At 40.0% G+C, this 17397-nt stretch overlaps 1 protein-coding gene across 1 annotated transcript; it reads right to left on the reverse strand.

The window, feature by feature from the left end:
* Nucleotides 1-10403: 10403 nt before the first annotated feature.
* LOC137265113 (putative nuclease HARBI1) lies at nucleotides 10404-17020 on the reverse strand. Its single transcript, XM_067800419.1, has 5 exons — nucleotides 16600-17020; nucleotides 16223-16335; nucleotides 15980-15996; nucleotides 13148-13241; nucleotides 10404-10802 (listed from the first exon to the last, which is right to left on the reverse strand). The coding sequence occupies exons 1-5, from the start codon at nucleotides 17018-17020 to the stop codon at nucleotides 10404-10406; spliced, it is 1044 nt and encodes a 347-aa protein (XP_067656520.1).
* Between the last annotated feature and the right edge of the window lie 377 nt (nucleotides 17021-17397).

The raw sequence follows: 17397 nt of genomic DNA on the forward strand, positions 1-17397 counted from the left end.
ACTCCACTCTGCTCCGCTCAAACCACCCACACGGCTCAAATCCACTCACATCACCCACTCCTGTCTGCTTCACTCACACCACCCACTCCCTCCGCTCCCACCACCCACTCCACTCTCCTCCGCTCCCACCACCCACTCTGCTCTGCTCCAATTACACCACCCACTCAACTCTGCTCCACTTACACTATCCTCTCCACTCACTATTCTCTGCTCCACTCCCACCACCCATTCCTCTCTCCTGCACTCACACCACCCACTCCCTCCTATCACACCACCCACTCAACTCTGCTCCACTCACGCTATCCTCTCCACTCTCCACCCACTCCTCTCTGCTGCACCCACACCACCCACTCCTCTCTGCTGCACTCACACCACCCACTCCACTCTGCTCCACTCTCACCACCCACTCCGCTCTGCTTCACTCACACCACTCGCTCCCCTCCACTCACACCACTCGCTCCTCTCCGCTCTGCTCCACTCACACAACCCACTCCCCTCTGCTGCACTCACACCACCCACTCCACTCTGCTCCACTCCACTCTGCTCCACTCACACCACCTACTGCACTCTGCTGCACTCACTCCATCCACTATGCTCTGTTTCAATCACACCACCCACTCCACTTTGCTCCACCCAATCCAACTACCCCTCTCTGCTCCACTCACACTATCCACTCCACTCTCCACTCCACTCACCACCCACTCCACTCTGCTCCCCTCACACTACCCGCTCTGCTCTACTGCATTCACACAACCCACTTCACTCCGCTGTCCACTCACCACCCTCTCCCCTCTGCTCCACTCACTCAACTCTGCTGCATTCACACCACCCGCTCCAGTATGCTCCACTCACGCCACCCACTCCGGTCGGCTTCACTCACACCAACTCCACTCTGCTCCGCTCACACCACCAACTCCTCTCTGCTCCACTATCACCACCCACTCCACTCTGCTCCACATACACCACCCATTCCGCTCTGTTCCACTTACACCACCCACTCAGCTCCCCTCCCCTCACACTACTCGCTCCCCTCTACTCACACCACCCGCTACTCTCTGCTCCACTCACACCACCCACTCCTCTCTGTTCCGCTCATACGATCCCCTCTGCTTCACTCACACCACCCACTCAACTCTGCTTCACTCACACCACCCACTCCGCTCTGCTTCACTCACACCACTCGCTCCCCTCCGCTCACACCACTCGCTCCTCTCCGCTCTGTTCCACTCACACCATCCCCTCCGCTCTACTGCACTCGCACCACCCACTCCACTCGTTTCACTCACACCACCCACTCCACTGGCTTCACTCATACCACCCACTCCGCTCGGCTCCACTCACACCACCCACTCCTCTCTGCTCCACTCATACGATCCCCTCCGCTTCACTCACACCACTCGCTCCCCTCCACTCACACCACTCGCTCCTCTCCGCTCTGTTCCACTCACACCATCCTCTCCACTCTACTGCACTCGCACCACCCACTCCACTCGTTTCACTCACACCACCAACTCCACTCATACCACCCACTCCGCTCGGCTCCACTCACACCACCCACTCTGCTCTGCTCCAGTCACACCACCCACTCCACTCTGCTCCACTCACACTATCCTCTCCACTCTCCACCCACTATTCTCTGCTCCACTCACACAACCCACTCCACTCTGCTGCACTCACACCACCCACTCAACTCTGCTACACTCACAACACCCCCTCCTCTCTGCTCCACTCTCACCACCCACTCCACTCTGCTTCACTCACACCACTCGCTCCTCTCCGCTCTGTTCCACTCACACCATCCTCTCTGCTCTGCTGCACTCGCACCACCCGCTCCACTCGTTTCACTCACACCACCAACTCCACTCTGCTCCTCTCACACCACCCATTCCATTCTGCTCCACTCACACCACCCGCTCTACTCTACCTCACTCACACCACCCACTCCGCTTTGCTCCACTCACACCAACCAGTCACACCACCCTCTCTGCTCTCCTCAACCTGTGAAGGTCCGGTTAGAATAGCAACCCATGCTTGCCATAAATTGCGACTATTGTTGTCGTGACTAAAGGGTAGGGTGGTCCGGTTCGCTGATTTGGTTGACAAATGTCATTGGTTCCCACTTGCACAGATCAATGCTGACGGTGATTGTCAAGCCAGTTCTACTCCTCACAAGTCAGCTCTTCTCAGTTCTTCTCCGCTCCTCTCAAGTCAGGTCTGCTCCTCTCAAGTAAGCTCCATCCAGCTCTACACAATTTTTGTTCCACTCACTGATTCCCCAAACAACCCACCCACCCTCTCACTGACTCATCGATTGTTTTCAAGCAAGAAAACAGTATAAGAAGCTATACTGCAACGTCGCATCATAGAAATGAAGAGGTTGTCATCCATAAAGCATTGTACAGTTGTTATACTGATCAATTTAGGACAGCCATCGTTCAAATATTCTAAAACCCCAAACTATGTAACCAAGCTATATGGGACTTATTAGTAATTATTTAATCGGCATTCTTAATCCATATCACTACTGATGCATGCATTGTCTTGCCAGCTACCCTGTTCCTCTTCGTCACTTCCATTAACTCTGTATGACATTTATGGCCTTTATTGGTCATCCCACCTTGGCTGTGTCTGTTATCACATCAACTGTAGAAGGAAGTGCCATTGTTTCTCTATCTGTCCATTGTTGAATCTTTGCCTGTCCATTGTTGTTCAAAACTGCATATATGTGTATGCTCACATCTATACGGCATGTGAGTGTGGAGTCTGGTATTCCGACGCTCCTTGATACTATGAAATCCTTTGTCTCCACTCTCCGCAGTACTGTCTGCTAGAATTTCACCTGGGCCAACATGATCCATCTCTACACCTCAAGGGTTTCTTCTCTCTCTCTTGTTGGCGCTTCTCCTCTGGAACAAGCTTACACTGTATATCAGTGTCACAATCTTTGTTACACACCAGAGCAGTTTCAACACTTACTTGAAATGGGTAAGAACAACTAGGCTGAGAGTTCTCCTAACACCTTTTAATGTCAGAGTTCTGTGAAATATAAATATCCCACTGACAAAGACCTGACAAATTCCAAAATCCCTTAACTATGCAAAGAATGAATTGCAAAATATACACAAAATAACCCTTGAGAGAAGAAAAGTGCATTTACTTAAAAAAGCTTGCGTGACATATAAGGGAGGGAATGAAAAGGATGAAAATTATGTCATATTGAAAACAATATAAAAGGATTTATACAAATTTAGACCTGACATATACTCTATGAAAAGAAATCCTACAATGAGAAATGACATTAAACAAAACAATAATCCTACCTAATAATAGATGCGCCCAAGCATGAACATCTCGGGGAAACTTTGAAAATATTGAAAAGATTTAAACACATTTTTATAGTTACAGAGCACGAGAAAATGATATGTGAAGTTACATGTACAAGAATACAAAGTACAAAATTGTACAACAGTCACATTTCACATAAACATGGGTTTGTCCAAAATACTCTTAATGTATTGTTATATGGGTCTAGTTGCCAAGAGAGGGTTCCAGTGAAATCCCTAACTGGCGTCCTTGAGGGAATTAACTCAGCAAAGAGTCCGAGGTCACAAGAAGCTAATCACAATTTTATTTACAAGAGATAGAACAACAAGGGTGGCCACACACAGAGAGTGTGTACAACCCTCTGGGCTGAGGGCTAGAACTGACCTGTGTTGGAAGTCTAAACCGTACTGATAGACAAATGGAGGTGGAGACTACTTAACTAAAAGTGAAGATTTTTATGGATATCAATTTCTTTATTATGAGAACACAACGTTACGGAGTTAATGCTTATTCCTTCATCAGGTGCCCTTCAAAGACAGTTTAACTACAGTTGAAACAATACAAAGATTATGATTTGCTGACTGATACAAAGATGGGTGTAACCCACAATAGCCAATGAAATACAGAATAAACAAAATGGGGTGTGTCCTACCAGAACAACTTCAATGACCAGACAGGGGGAGTACTTAATCTTTTAATCATATTCTAAGTGGCATTAATCTTGTTGACACATTTACTGGGTGTTTGATTACTTACTCTGTGCTGGATCTTTAACGACCCTTAAAGGGGCACTGATGCGGAGCGTATAATGTTTCTCGCCAACGGTCTGACTACAAAACCAAACTGCTAATTGCTCAGCGCCCGCTCCCTCGACTGTGATGGACAAAGGGACTGGACTCCGGTCCACATAAGCAGAATTTCTTCACCTAAACAGTCAGGAGGCCGGATGCCCATCATATGCCATTATTTAAAAATATCCATGGTATTCCTTGTCTGATCGTAACCGAATATCCCAGCAGTATAGTTTTTTTCGGATGCTTGGATGGTATAGTGACTGATCCAATTTGATCCTATTTCTGTGTTTTTAACCTCGATATTTAATCATGTTACATGAAAATATGATGTCTACAGGCACGTAGCAAGCCATTTGTTTCAGTCTGAAAGATTGCAAAGCTTTATATTTAAATGCTGGCCCAGCTGTGACAGCAAATATCACACATAAATTTTGGTAGCTATGGTAGCTACAATGGTTTATTATCTATGATAATAAAAACACACTGTTGATTCATTTGAATTTGTAAATTAAAAACATAAGACTTTGCCATTGGTAGAGAAATCTGAAAATGTTCTTACTTAAAAAAACTGATTACACCTATTTACCCAAGTACACAGCAAATGCCTGTATGTATTTCTAATGTAGCAAGTTCCATTGGTATCCTCAAAAGAGTTTCGGCCCATAAGTGTTTTCAGGCTGCATGCGACACAGAGATTACATCTTCCTTGCTGTAACTCACGTTTGATGGTGTAAACCTACATGTGTTATTTGTCATCATTCTCTTGATGGCCAGTTGATGAATTTATAACAGGCATAATTAGTGGTAACACCCATCAGGTTACTCAACAAAGGTTCCCTTTTGGCATTTCTTCCATCTGGAGTAAATACTCAACATTATAAATTAAGGTCTGTAGTGGCAAATGTATTGTACGTTATGTAATATGTGGATGTAAGTGATTCAATAGGTTTATCAACTGAGTTACAAAAACAAACATCGATTAAAGGATTAACCGATAACACACTGATTGATTAATTGCTTTTATCTTCTACAGCGGATTTGTCAAAAGGCAGTGTGTGTTGATGTACTAATCTATACTGCCTACATCCTGTCCTAAAGTGCGAGTGTGAAAACATTACATCCTCCCTTCAAAGAATTAACAACCACTGAGTTGATTGATTGATTGCTCATTATTGGTTAACTAAATTACTTAGAATGGTGGACATGATACAATTAGTTGCCAGGTGTGCTATCTTGGGTGACCAATGAGAGGTTTCTCAGGTTTTCACCACTTTTTCGCAAATTAGATTGTTGTAAGAAACACGACACAGAGCAGGATTATTTACCAGCTGCAGATGATTGGACTATCGTTCTTTTAACTATATACTGATGGATACATTCCTGAACAAGGTAGTAGCCTAACATTGTTTCTATAAAATTAGTCTGTTTTACATTCATTATTTGCATTTTGTTTTAATATATTAGTTGTAGCATTCAGCAGAATCTATATGACAGAAAACACACACTAGATCGCGTATGTGTGTGAAATAGGATCCACATTGGCAGTCTATACAATGTTTAAATGTTACAGTCATGTTGGAAATTTACTATAAGTATAAGCAGAGACCATATAATAGATTATTCCTAATAGTTTTGTACCATTTCTACCACTTGTAGATGATTACCCTTCAAAGTGTTTCATTTTGTTTTCATAATACATTTGTAATGAAGTAAAAATGACTTCACCTTAGCTGATCTGTCTACAATTAAACTCTCAATTGCGCATATGGACTGCGCAGCAGAGATCACAAACCAGTCACGAATTCTGGGATATCATCCGGGTACTCACTGGTGAAAACCAACAAAAAAGGTTTAAACCAGTCCACGGAAATTGCTCCATATCAGTACCCTTTTACCTTGTGTTTGCATAATGTTATTTTACTGTAGGTGATGGCATGTTTACCTCATCAAAGCAGTTTATTAACCTGTCTAGGCATAACCCCTGTCTTAGTGAATGGTTTGTCTTACAGTGGAGTTCCGATTACCTCTGGCTAGGATTTTAACTCTGTGAAATTGTGTCGTCATACCTTATATCTTTTAAATGTAATGTCTCTGAGATAAGTTTTACTACTTTTGACAAGACTCTTTGTCTAAGCTATTACTGACACATGATGAAACTAATATTCTATACTTATATTTTCCAGATATTTGAATGCAAATGTATTGCTTGTACTGGTTACGATTAATGAATTTTGGTATGAATTATCATTTCATGATAGTATACTGTTATGGATTGGCACTGGATGTATGCTATTTCAAAATTAATTATACAATTCTATGGTGTTAACTGTATTACCCTCCACTATTTATTGTTCAAGAAAGAGCTTTCAGCTTGGCCAGGGAAACATATGCAAGCAGGGGAGGTAACTGTGTGATTACAACTGTGTAAATTGTCTCCCCTTTGACCACACATACAGATTGGTCATATCAGCTTAAAAATAGTCTGCATCTGCACTAGGCAAATCTGTGATTTATGTACTGTATGTACATGTAACTTCTCAGAAAAAAATTAAAATTGCATGAAGCTTCAATACTTTTCCCTGTCCAACATATCTATTGTGGCAGAAGAATAAAGAGATTCATGAAGCTAAGACTTTTAAATACTTACAGTAAGTCAAAACTGTTAGCCAGTTTCATGTACATAAGCCAGTTTAGAGGGAACAAAGTGAATAAATCAGAGTCAACAGTGTTTGGCAATATTATCTAAAAGCAGTGTTTCTCTGCAATAATGTATGGGTTACTGGGTGACAGAAAGACGGGGTATTCAGGTAAACAAGGGAGATAATTTAGAGACATCAAAAACACATTCATGTCAATGAAATGTGAAGTCAGACCCATAACATTACATTCCACAAGGGTCAGTTGTTATTATTTACATCTAATCAGCTTCTTGGGTTCATGTACAGCCCTTACTTCATGTCTGGCAAACTAAAATACTGCACATTGAGGTACTTAGAGTGCACAGTCAGAAATTTCTAACAGATGACAATGACTGATCGGTGGAAGGTGACAGTCAGACATTGTGGTGCTTTAACTCGACTAGGGCACTTAAAAGTACTGTATGTACCTACATGTCTAAATACTGCAACTTCTAAAAGACAAATCGAAGAAAAGGGCATGTGTTTGATTAGACACTGTCAACAACAGACTTCAGGACGGCTTGTCGAATACCACATTGGATGTGAAGGCTTCTGTTGCTGCTGTACGTGTGCATATACACCTCCCCATTCACCACCATTCTGCAAGCTGAAAATAATGTTGAGATTATATGAAATGTCAAATCATAAAATCTAAAACAACAATAGGAGACAGTAAGTATAATTTTGAATGTCTTATGTGTGAAAAAAGGGGTATGTTTTTCAAAAAAGGAAAGAAAATTAAGTTGATTCACATGCAAAAGGGGTCAGGCAGAAAGAACTGACCATATGCTACAATACTACATATTCTGCTGTCTGTAGTGAACATATTTCATGATATTGGTATCATTTGACTTTAATTTGACCCTCAGGAGATGAACTCAGACACTCCCATTATTACAACAAAGTTGATTTGGGCCTACTTTTGATGTCAAGTTCATCAGTTCCAACAAATTTAAAAGTCAGGTAACCATTACTTAATGGAAGGACTCACCACGGTGGTCTATTACCACTGTTGGGCCACAAAACAAAACAATGTTTATATTCAGGACACTAAAACAACCTAATCCACTAAAACGGCCCAATCTTAAAAATACTCCCATTATCTTTAAATTTGCTTCTACATTGATACTAACTTGTTTCCATGGTGAAATAAACATAGGAAAGTATGTAAGGTATAAATTACTGAAATGTGCTCGAATCCTACAGGTTACCCCACATGAAATGTTTTCCCATAGACTTCTATAGTAACCCGGGTATATTTTTTTAAAAATATCCAGGCTATCAACAGCCATTCCATGAATATAGGGGTACAGTCTGGCCTTTAAACTACAATGAAACACAAATTCTGTCCAACCTGTCTAGCGTTTTTTCCGAGCACAGGAAGCAGAACTCATCAACCCTCCATTCTGCATCAAATGTCACGTACTTGAAAATATCTCTGCATACATAAGCATAAGCAATGGTGATAAAAATGACAGCACTGAATACTTAAAACTGTGGTCAGTTTTAATTACTGGATGGATGTGTTTTTAAAACACATAAACATCTTACACTGTTTCATCCAATCACAGCTGTCACAGGCCTCTGTCCGTTGTTTGCGTTGTTTCCTTATAGTGAAGTGGAGGTTACACAACACCAAATGTTTTCCCATAGACTTCTATAGTAACCTTATATTTTTTTAAAAAATATCCAGGCTATCAACAGCCATTCCATGTACACAAGGGCACAGTCTGGCCTCTAAGCTACAATAAAACACAAGTTGTGGCCAACTTGTCCGGCACATTTGCCAAGCACAGGAAGCGGAACACATCAACCCCCAGCTCCGCACCGAATGTCACCTACTTCCAAATATATGTACACACATAGGCATAACCCATGGTGATAAAAATGACAGCACTAAATACTTAAAATTGTGGTCAATTTTAATAACAGGGTGGATGTGCTTTTAAAACACATACACATCTTACACTATTTCATCCAATCACAGCTGTCACAGGCCTCTGTCCGTTTGAGTTGTTTCCATACGGTCCTCGCTCGGGCAGCATGTGATACTGATATAGTGTAGTGGAACCTGGAACCTGCAGTATAGTCAAACAGGGGAGGTAACTGTGTGATTACAACTGTGTAAATTGTCTCCCCTTTGACCACATATACAAATTGGTCATATCGATATTATGTGATGAATGATAGACAGGTTTTGCTTACCAAGACGGTCCATGTAATAATAATCAGTATGCTAGGACCAGCATAGCATCACAGAACATCATTAAATGTACAGATAAGATCATAATAAATCTCATTCAGCAGCATTCTGGCAACACTTACATTCTGTGGCTGTAACAAAACACTCTCTTTTAGACAAATTTGTTATAATGCCTTCGTCAGGTGATCTAGGTCCTTTAGAAAAGATTTGTTCTGTAACTGGTATGAATGTCAATACCCACAAGACTGAAACGATGGGATTTTTTTTCTCAAAATGGTGGGTCACTGCCAAAATTTCAGCAATGGTAAACTGTGTAAGTCACAGCTTTTTATGAATAGACAAGCAAATAAAGCACTTGGGTCCATGTATGACAATGAAAAAGGATTTGATGGTATGTCTTCTTGTGATTTATCTAGTATTCTTAATTGTATTGTTCCTATGTTAACTAACAAGTCTGAGTTATGCACATGTACTTACTGGTTGTATGGGGATAGGGGATTGTGTCAGAATCCCACTTATGCCTGTATATATCACTACAATTGTTCAATACTGTTGCTGACTTTTTCATACATATCACTGAAGACTACCTTTCCAGTGTTATGACATATTGTCCATTTTGTGCATTAAATAAGATTCTGTAAAATGAATTAGGAATTTCATAGGGTTGCCACTTACACTGATGCATCAACACTTTTTCTAATAAGATACAATTGTTGATACAATGAAAACTGTTTTGATATTTAGTGTTCAAAGTACTGATTTAAATATATTTATGTATCATTCACATTTTGCAGTTGTTTTTTAATGTTTCAACTGATCATTATGATGCACAAAGATGGATAATTACAACTGTTTAGTCTTTTATAATCAAACATGTTGATATGTTCATGGACAATTATAAAATATGAAATAGTAACGTTGAAATTTTAACAACATTAATAGAATAATGCAGCGAAAAATGGTGTCGTGATACATATCAAACCTTCACATGGGTATTGTGACACATCTTGATTCATGAAATTTCTGTATCATGACATCAGCAGAATTTGATGTTGAGGATGAATATCCTAAAATGCTTATATTTCATAGGTACAGTTCAGTGGAAAAACGTACCATCAGAAATTCTACACAGAAGGATTGTCAATCTGGAAAATACTTTGTGCATTTGAAATCATCAACAAGTGATAATGTAATGTACATTGCCTGTCAGCATCTGACGAAATCTCAGTGATTAAGAAAAACTACTATCATAATCGGAGCCATTGGTCTGAAATATGAGTAAATCTCTGTCAAAGGAATATTGTTATACAATGTCAGTTTTATCCATGTTTTTCAGGGTGACAATAATTTCTGTAGAGTATTACTGCTATGAGTGTAATTGGTATAAACTAATGGTAATTATGATTAATGACTAAAAAATGTCCGAATAATGTGATGTCTCACATCACAACCATCAGTTTGACCTGTATTCAATGGTACATAATTATCATTAACATTTGGTGTTGGAGGAACAGGATTGTCTTCATTATTAATTATATCTCCCCTTTCAATCCCAAGATTGTGTAACACAACACAAGCTATAACATATTGCACAGCATTCCTAGGTGTGGCTCTAAGCTCATTATGCAGGCACTGAAATCGCCGTTTCAGAATGCCAAATGTCTGCGCAATAAGCACCCTTGTCCTGCACAAAGAGCCATTGTATCTCTCCTCCGCTCGAGTGGTTGGGTTCAGCAAAGGTGTCAGGATGAACCAACGACATGGGTAGCCTGAGTCCCCTAGTAGAAAGCCAGTGTACTGTCCTTAAAGGGGCACTGATGCGGAGCGAATAATGTTTCTCACCAACGGTCGAATTACGAAACAAAACCGCAAATTGGTAAGCGCCCGCTCCTTCGACCGTGACGGACAAAGGAACTGGGCTCCTGTCCATATTAGCAGAATTTCTTCACCTAAACAATCAGGAGGCCGGATGCCCATCATATGCCATCTGTTTAAAAATATCCATGGTATTCCTTGTCTGATCGTAACCAAATATCCCAGCAGTATAGTTCTTTTCGGATGCTTGGATGGTATAGTGACTGATCCAATTTGATCCTATTTCTGTGTTTTTAACCTCGATATTTAATCATGTTACATGAAAATATGATGTCTACAGGCACGTAGCAAGCCATTTGTTTCAGTACGGAAGATTGCAAAGCTTTATATATATAGGTAGTTTTGAGTGTTGGTTCAGCTGTGATAGCAAATATCATACGTAAATTTTGGTAGCTATGGTAGCTACAATGGTTTATTATTTATGATAATAAATAACACACAGTTGATTTATTTGAATTCGTAAACAAAAAACGATGACTTTGCCTTTGGTAGAGAAATCTGAAAATTTTCTTACGTTAAAAAACCCTTATTTCACCTATTTACCCAAGTACACAGCAAATGCCTGTGTGTATTCCTTATGTAACGAAATTCCGTTGGTATCCTCAAAAGAGTTTCGGCCCATAAGTGTTTTCAGGCTGCATGCGACACAGAGATTACATCTTCCTTGCTGTAACTCGCGTTTGATGATGTAAACCTACACGTGTTATTTGTCATCATCCTCTGGATGGTCAATTAATGAATTTATAACAGGTATAATTAGTAGTAACACCATTTCGGTTACTCAACAAAGGTTCCCATTTGGCATTTCTCCTGTCTGGAGTAAATACTCAACATTATAAATTAAGGTCTGTAATGGCAAATGTATTGTATGTTATGTAATATGTGCATGTAAGTGATGCAAGAGGGTTTATCAGCTGAGTTACAAAAACAAACATCGATCAAAGGATTAACCGTTAACACACTGATTGATTAATTACTTTATCTTCTAGCGGATTTGTCAAAAGGCTGTGTGTGTAGATGACTACACCCTGTCGTAAAGAGTGAGTGCAAAAACAACATCCTCCCTTCAAAGAATTAACCACCCTAGCGTTGATTGATTGATTGCTCATTATTGGTTAACTAAATTACTTAGAATAGTGGACATCATACAATTAGTTGCCAGGTGTGCTATCTTGGGAGACCAATGAGAGGTTTATCTGGTTTTCACCAACGAAAGATGTGAAACGATGTGTTACTTTTTCGCAAACTAGACAGTTGTAAGACACGCGACACAGAGCAGGATTATTTACCAGCTGCAGATGAATGGAATACGATTTCTTTTACGTGGATATTGATGGATACATTCCTGAACCAGGTAGTAGCCTGACATTGTTGCTATAAAATTAGTCTGTTTTACATTCATTATTTGCATTTTGTTTTAATTTATTTGTTGTAGCATTCAGCAAAATCTGTATGACAGAAAACACACACTAGATCGCGTATGTGTGTGAAATAGGATCCACATTGGCAATCTATACAATGTATAAATGTTGCTGTTATGTTAGAAATTTACTATGAGTATAAGCAGATCGTGTGTTCTTTTATTAATTTTCAGAATCATACAAATATGACAATAAACTAATTAGGGTTTTGAGACAAAATATAGAGACGTACATTGGCTTCGTTATTTTTCCGTCCTAATAGTTTTTTACCATTTCTACCACTGGCAGATGATTAACCTTCAAAGTGTTTCATTTGTTTTCATAATACATTTGTTTTGAAGTAAAAATGACTTCACCTAAGTTGATCTGTCTATAATTAAACTACCAATTGCGCTTACGGACTGCGCAGCAGAGGTCACGAACCAGTCACAAATTCTGGGATATCATCCGGGTACTCACGGGAGAAAAACAATAACAAAAGTTTACACCAGTCCACGGAAATTGCTCCGCATCAGTGCCCCTTTAAACAAACAAATGAAAACTTATATAAGATGACAGCATAATGTATTAATTAAATTTGTAGGTGTATGATTTGTGATATTTATTTCAGCAAAAAATAATTGCATATTAATATTATGCTTGGTGCTGGAATGATACATCCATCTTCATTGAAGACAATGTTTATGATAGAATACCCATTACAAGCAATAAATTAACACATTACTGTAATTATTCTACAATATAACCCCAAAATAACAGTACCATTAATCTTGATATTTTGGCATCATTTGCAAACAACTTAAAATATTTATGGGTTTCACGCTAGGTAACGTTTGAGAAAAATATGATATCATTTTCAAACATACGGCACAGTGTTGATGTCCGGCAGATGCGGCTATCGTGTACTGACCACGGCCAGCTGGCATTACAACTGGTGATCTTAAATCTGCCTCACTGTACATCTGTAGAAGAGAAGACAGAATTTTGAAAAAAGCACAACAACAAGCAACCGTTAATACAATCAGGGATACTCTATAACAGGGATTGGTCACTCACTTGCTTTCCTTACCATTTGTACTAATTAACGTGTGCCTCGTCATGCTCCACTGCACACGTCGACTTGGTTTGTTCTCAGCGCAAATCGGCTGCGCTTAACAGTATTTCAACCAGTTTATTGTCGGAAACTATCGGCATCTCCCGGAGTAATACTCAGTAAATTGGAGTAGGCTCCCCTGAATGTTGTCACAACAAGCTGGTTACACTTCCTGTCGCCGAATGATGCATGTGTGGATTAATGAGAGGACTTGAGAATGTGTTTACACATTGCCTTGTTCAAAGACTCTCTGTTTATGTGACAATTTTGATACAGCGTTCGAAACGATCGCCAGCCCAGAGGCCCAGCGTCGGTTGTTAATGTATCAGGCCAACAGTTTCAGTTATCTGCAGGCCCTTGTGGTCTTCTGTCAATTAGATCTCATTTCTTTTTAACTAGCATCTTGCCCATAATTTGTATTAATGTTCAGGAATTATCCCTGATCCTTCATGTTAGGATAACTTCCAGTTTCACTTCATAGTATTATATATTCAGTGCCGCATAGGAATGTCAGCAGTCTGTAACTAATGTAAACTTCTCTGTGCTCCATACACTTCACTAATGGATTTTGTAGGGACTGTGAAACTCTCTACAATGAAGACTATTTTGTTTTTATTGGTTTGATTTCAACAAAATGGGTATGCAGACTTTAAAGACTGCAAGTGGCAGCAAGCCCTGATGGCCAAATGGCAAACTAAAGAACTGCAAACACTGTTATTATATGTATTTGAAATGATCTGTTACACAATTAAAATGTCTCATTATGTTTCAGTGGTTTTCTGTTTGTGTGGAATGCATAAAAATATGTTTCTTAGGCACATTCTTTTGAAAAGTGACGAGTAAGACTCTGATTTTTAATTTTTGATAGAAAAAATGTGACGAGTTTGGAAAGTTAAGCACATGTTAATGAGTTGTAGATTCAGTCACTCTCATTCTTACAGACACTCAGTCTATAATGGACAAATGGACGGTCGTGGCAAAGTCGAAATTATTTTTTTAAGAGGGCAGTTAATGAAGATGACCAGATGTCTTCCTGCATGTGCGCAATTGCATGGATACTGACAGAATGTCAACTGACACAGTCACTCCCCCCTAAAAAAACAGAAAGTTTAAAACCATCACAAAGCGTTAAAAAGTCCTTTGCAGTTTTGTCAAATATCAACTATAGTTTCAGAACTAAAACATTCAAGCATCAAAGGCATCCATGGCAGATTAGAACAGATCAGATATGTCATACCTCACACTTTCACCAGATAGAATATTCCCCTCAATACTTAGAGGTGTATTTGAAAGAAATGAATCTTAGGATGACTAAACACATTGAAACATTGGCTTGTAGTAATGAGTGATCAGATCAGATCAACGATATGTCATATTTTTCACACCAGGGAGCCTATATAGTGTTAGAGAGTATCCCTGTTCACACATATGAAATACTTGTGAATGTATACACCCAACCAATTATTTTTTTAATTCATAAAATCATCACTATTACTTCCAAACACCTCTCACCAGATGGAACGTTTCCCTAACAGAAATTAAAGGTGTGTGTGAAAGAAGTTTTTTGAGCAATAACTAGAAACACTCAAAAAATGCTGTGTAGTATTTCAATGGCGGATCAGAACAGATCAGCGAGATGACACGTTTTTCACACACCTCAAATAAATCCTAACAATATGTTTAGATTATCAAATTATAAATATTACCTGCAAACACCTTTCGGGTCATAGTACATTCCCCTCATAAATATTTAAGGTGCATGTGAAAGAGGTTTTGGAGCAATAACTAGAAACACTCAAAGTTATACTATTTCATTGGCGGATCAGAACAAAACCGCGAGATGACACATTTTTCAACACCTCAAAAACACCCTACCGATTTTTTTTTAAATTATACAATTAGCACTATTACTTCCAAACACCTTTCACTAGATGGTATGTTCCCCTAATGGAAATTAAAGGTGTATGTGAATGAAGTTTTTGAAGCTGAAACAAAAGCACTCAAACAACGCCGTGAACTATTTCAATGGCGGATCGGATCAGATCGGCGAGATGGCACATATTTCACACACCTCAAGTACGTCCTAACAATTTATTTTAGATTATGAAACTATCACTATTACCTGCAAACACCTTTCGCCTGATGGTAAATTCCCCTCATAAAAATTAAAGGTGTATGTGAAAGACGGTGATGAGCAGTATCTAGACACACTTCAAACAACGGCGTGTAGTATTTCAATGGCGCATCAGATCAGATCCGCGATCTGCCACATTTTGCACACACCCCAATTAAACCCCAACATGTTTTTAAGTCACAACACTATCACTATTGCTTGCAGACACCTTTCAACTAAAGGTATATTTCCCTGCTAAAACATAAAGGAATGTGTGAAAGAAGCTTTTATTGACGAAACTCAGTCTATCTTCGCTGTGTACCGATAATTGAAGCCAGAGAGTTACAAGATGGCGACTTGAAACTTTACTACAAACATATTTTCTTATACTGACACTAATTACAAATATGTGACTAGAACTGAAGTAACAGAACAGGTGACTTACCTTCTACGTGTAGGTTCCGAGTTGTCACAACACTCAGCGAATGTAATCAGCTGTTGAAAATGAACCGAGCTCAATCTTAAGTACTAAGATGCCGCCATATTGTCTCCACTGGTCACGTGACAAAGCGAGACATACGTTCAGCGGTTTTTCGAGGAGTTTCACCTCCCCTCTCTATATAGGCTCCCTGATACAATGACAAAACAAAAACTCATTCGACACCTACACCATATTCGAACCAAACATTAACGGGTTGTATTTGTTGATATCGATAGTTACCTGAACATTTAGAGAATGGTAACCTCTCCGGTTCACGAAGTCTCCCTCGTTAGCAGTAGGCCGCTGTATTCTCACGAAAGTCCCGCCCATGCACCCGACAACATTTGGAAAACCTGCAAGTGCAAATCAATGACATGGTCTTACACAGATAGCATATTTCATTTTCATGTGATAAAATCGTTTTCATTGACAACCAAAGCCCCCTGCAAAGATAAAACGTATCGCTAACAGAGATTTCACGTACGTTGATGTTTCGATGTGTGACACGTCCTCGACCCCTGAACCAATACACTGGCCAATAGAAATGGCACTGACGCGTACTGCACCAGTGAAATCGTCTATGTATTTTTATATTGGGGAAAACCACATGTACGTACCTGCAATGTTGCGGAATGCCTCCTTTGCACGAACGGCGTCCCTTCCGAGTGGAAACTTGATGAAATCTCTGGAAAGCTGTGCTATTTTTAATGATACTGCCCGTATGCATCTGCCGGCAGTTGATCTGGAAATGTTGAGGTTATCCCCAACCAACAGATGCATAGCTCCAGTCGCCAAAAAGCGGAGACGGATGAGTAGCTGCCAAAGTGGTGGCAGTGAACAGTTCCGTGCTATGTGCCTGGATAATTTCAGTAGACCGAGCAAATAAATGATCGTTCTCGGCCTAATACGATATCTGTCGAAGACCTCGTCCTCTCCCATATCTTCGAGCGGATTCGAACGATCTCGAAAAACTCTCGGTACGCGCGATCTCCGCCGAGCTTGCCGAATCTGACGCAGGTGAGCTGCCATTGTTGACATCGAACTCAACGTTGAGCTCAATTTACTGAGTCTAAGTTCTGATTTGAGCACGAAACCGGATTTGAGCACGAGATCGTACTCAGGACAGTTTTATAACATCGGGGCCTGGAGACGGTGAAGCTGATCCTGGACCTCACACTCATTCTCAGTTAACCGGGACTATTGCGGTCTACTATTGTGAAATCATAAAGTCAAATTAATATGATCCATGTTTACGTTTTCAGTCAGAGGCATATCTGAAGTAAACTCCTGTAAAATTTCCACACTCGGGGACAAACAGTTTTTTCATTATCAACGTCTGAACATGTGTACTCCATTTCTGCTTTGTAATTTAGGTTACAGTGCTTAATTACAAAAACTTGATACATAACTTAATT

This window comes from Haliotis asinina, chromosome 15 (genome assembly GCF_037392515.1).
Source record: "Haliotis asinina isolate JCU_RB_2024 chromosome 15, JCU_Hal_asi_v2, whole genome shotgun sequence".
Lineage (NCBI taxonomy): Eukaryota > Metazoa > Mollusca > Gastropoda > Lepetellida > Haliotidae > Haliotis > Haliotis asinina.

What these genes read in the sequence shown, in the direction of transcription:
- LOC137265113 (XM_067800419.1), bottom strand. Translation starts at nt 17,020, where the DNA reads ATGTCAACAATGGCAGCTCACCTGCGTCAGATTCGGCAAGCTCGGCGG. An exon ending in GGCATTCCGCAACATTGCAG is followed by an intron (nt 16,336 to 16,599) that starts GTACGTACATGT and finishes TTGCACTTGCAG; the next exon opens with GTTTTCCAAATGTTGTCGGG. An exon ending in TGTGCCGTATGTTTGAAAAT is followed by an intron (nt 10,803 to 13,147) that starts GATATCATATTT and finishes GTGCCCCTTTAA; the next exon opens with GGACAGTACACTGGCTTTCT.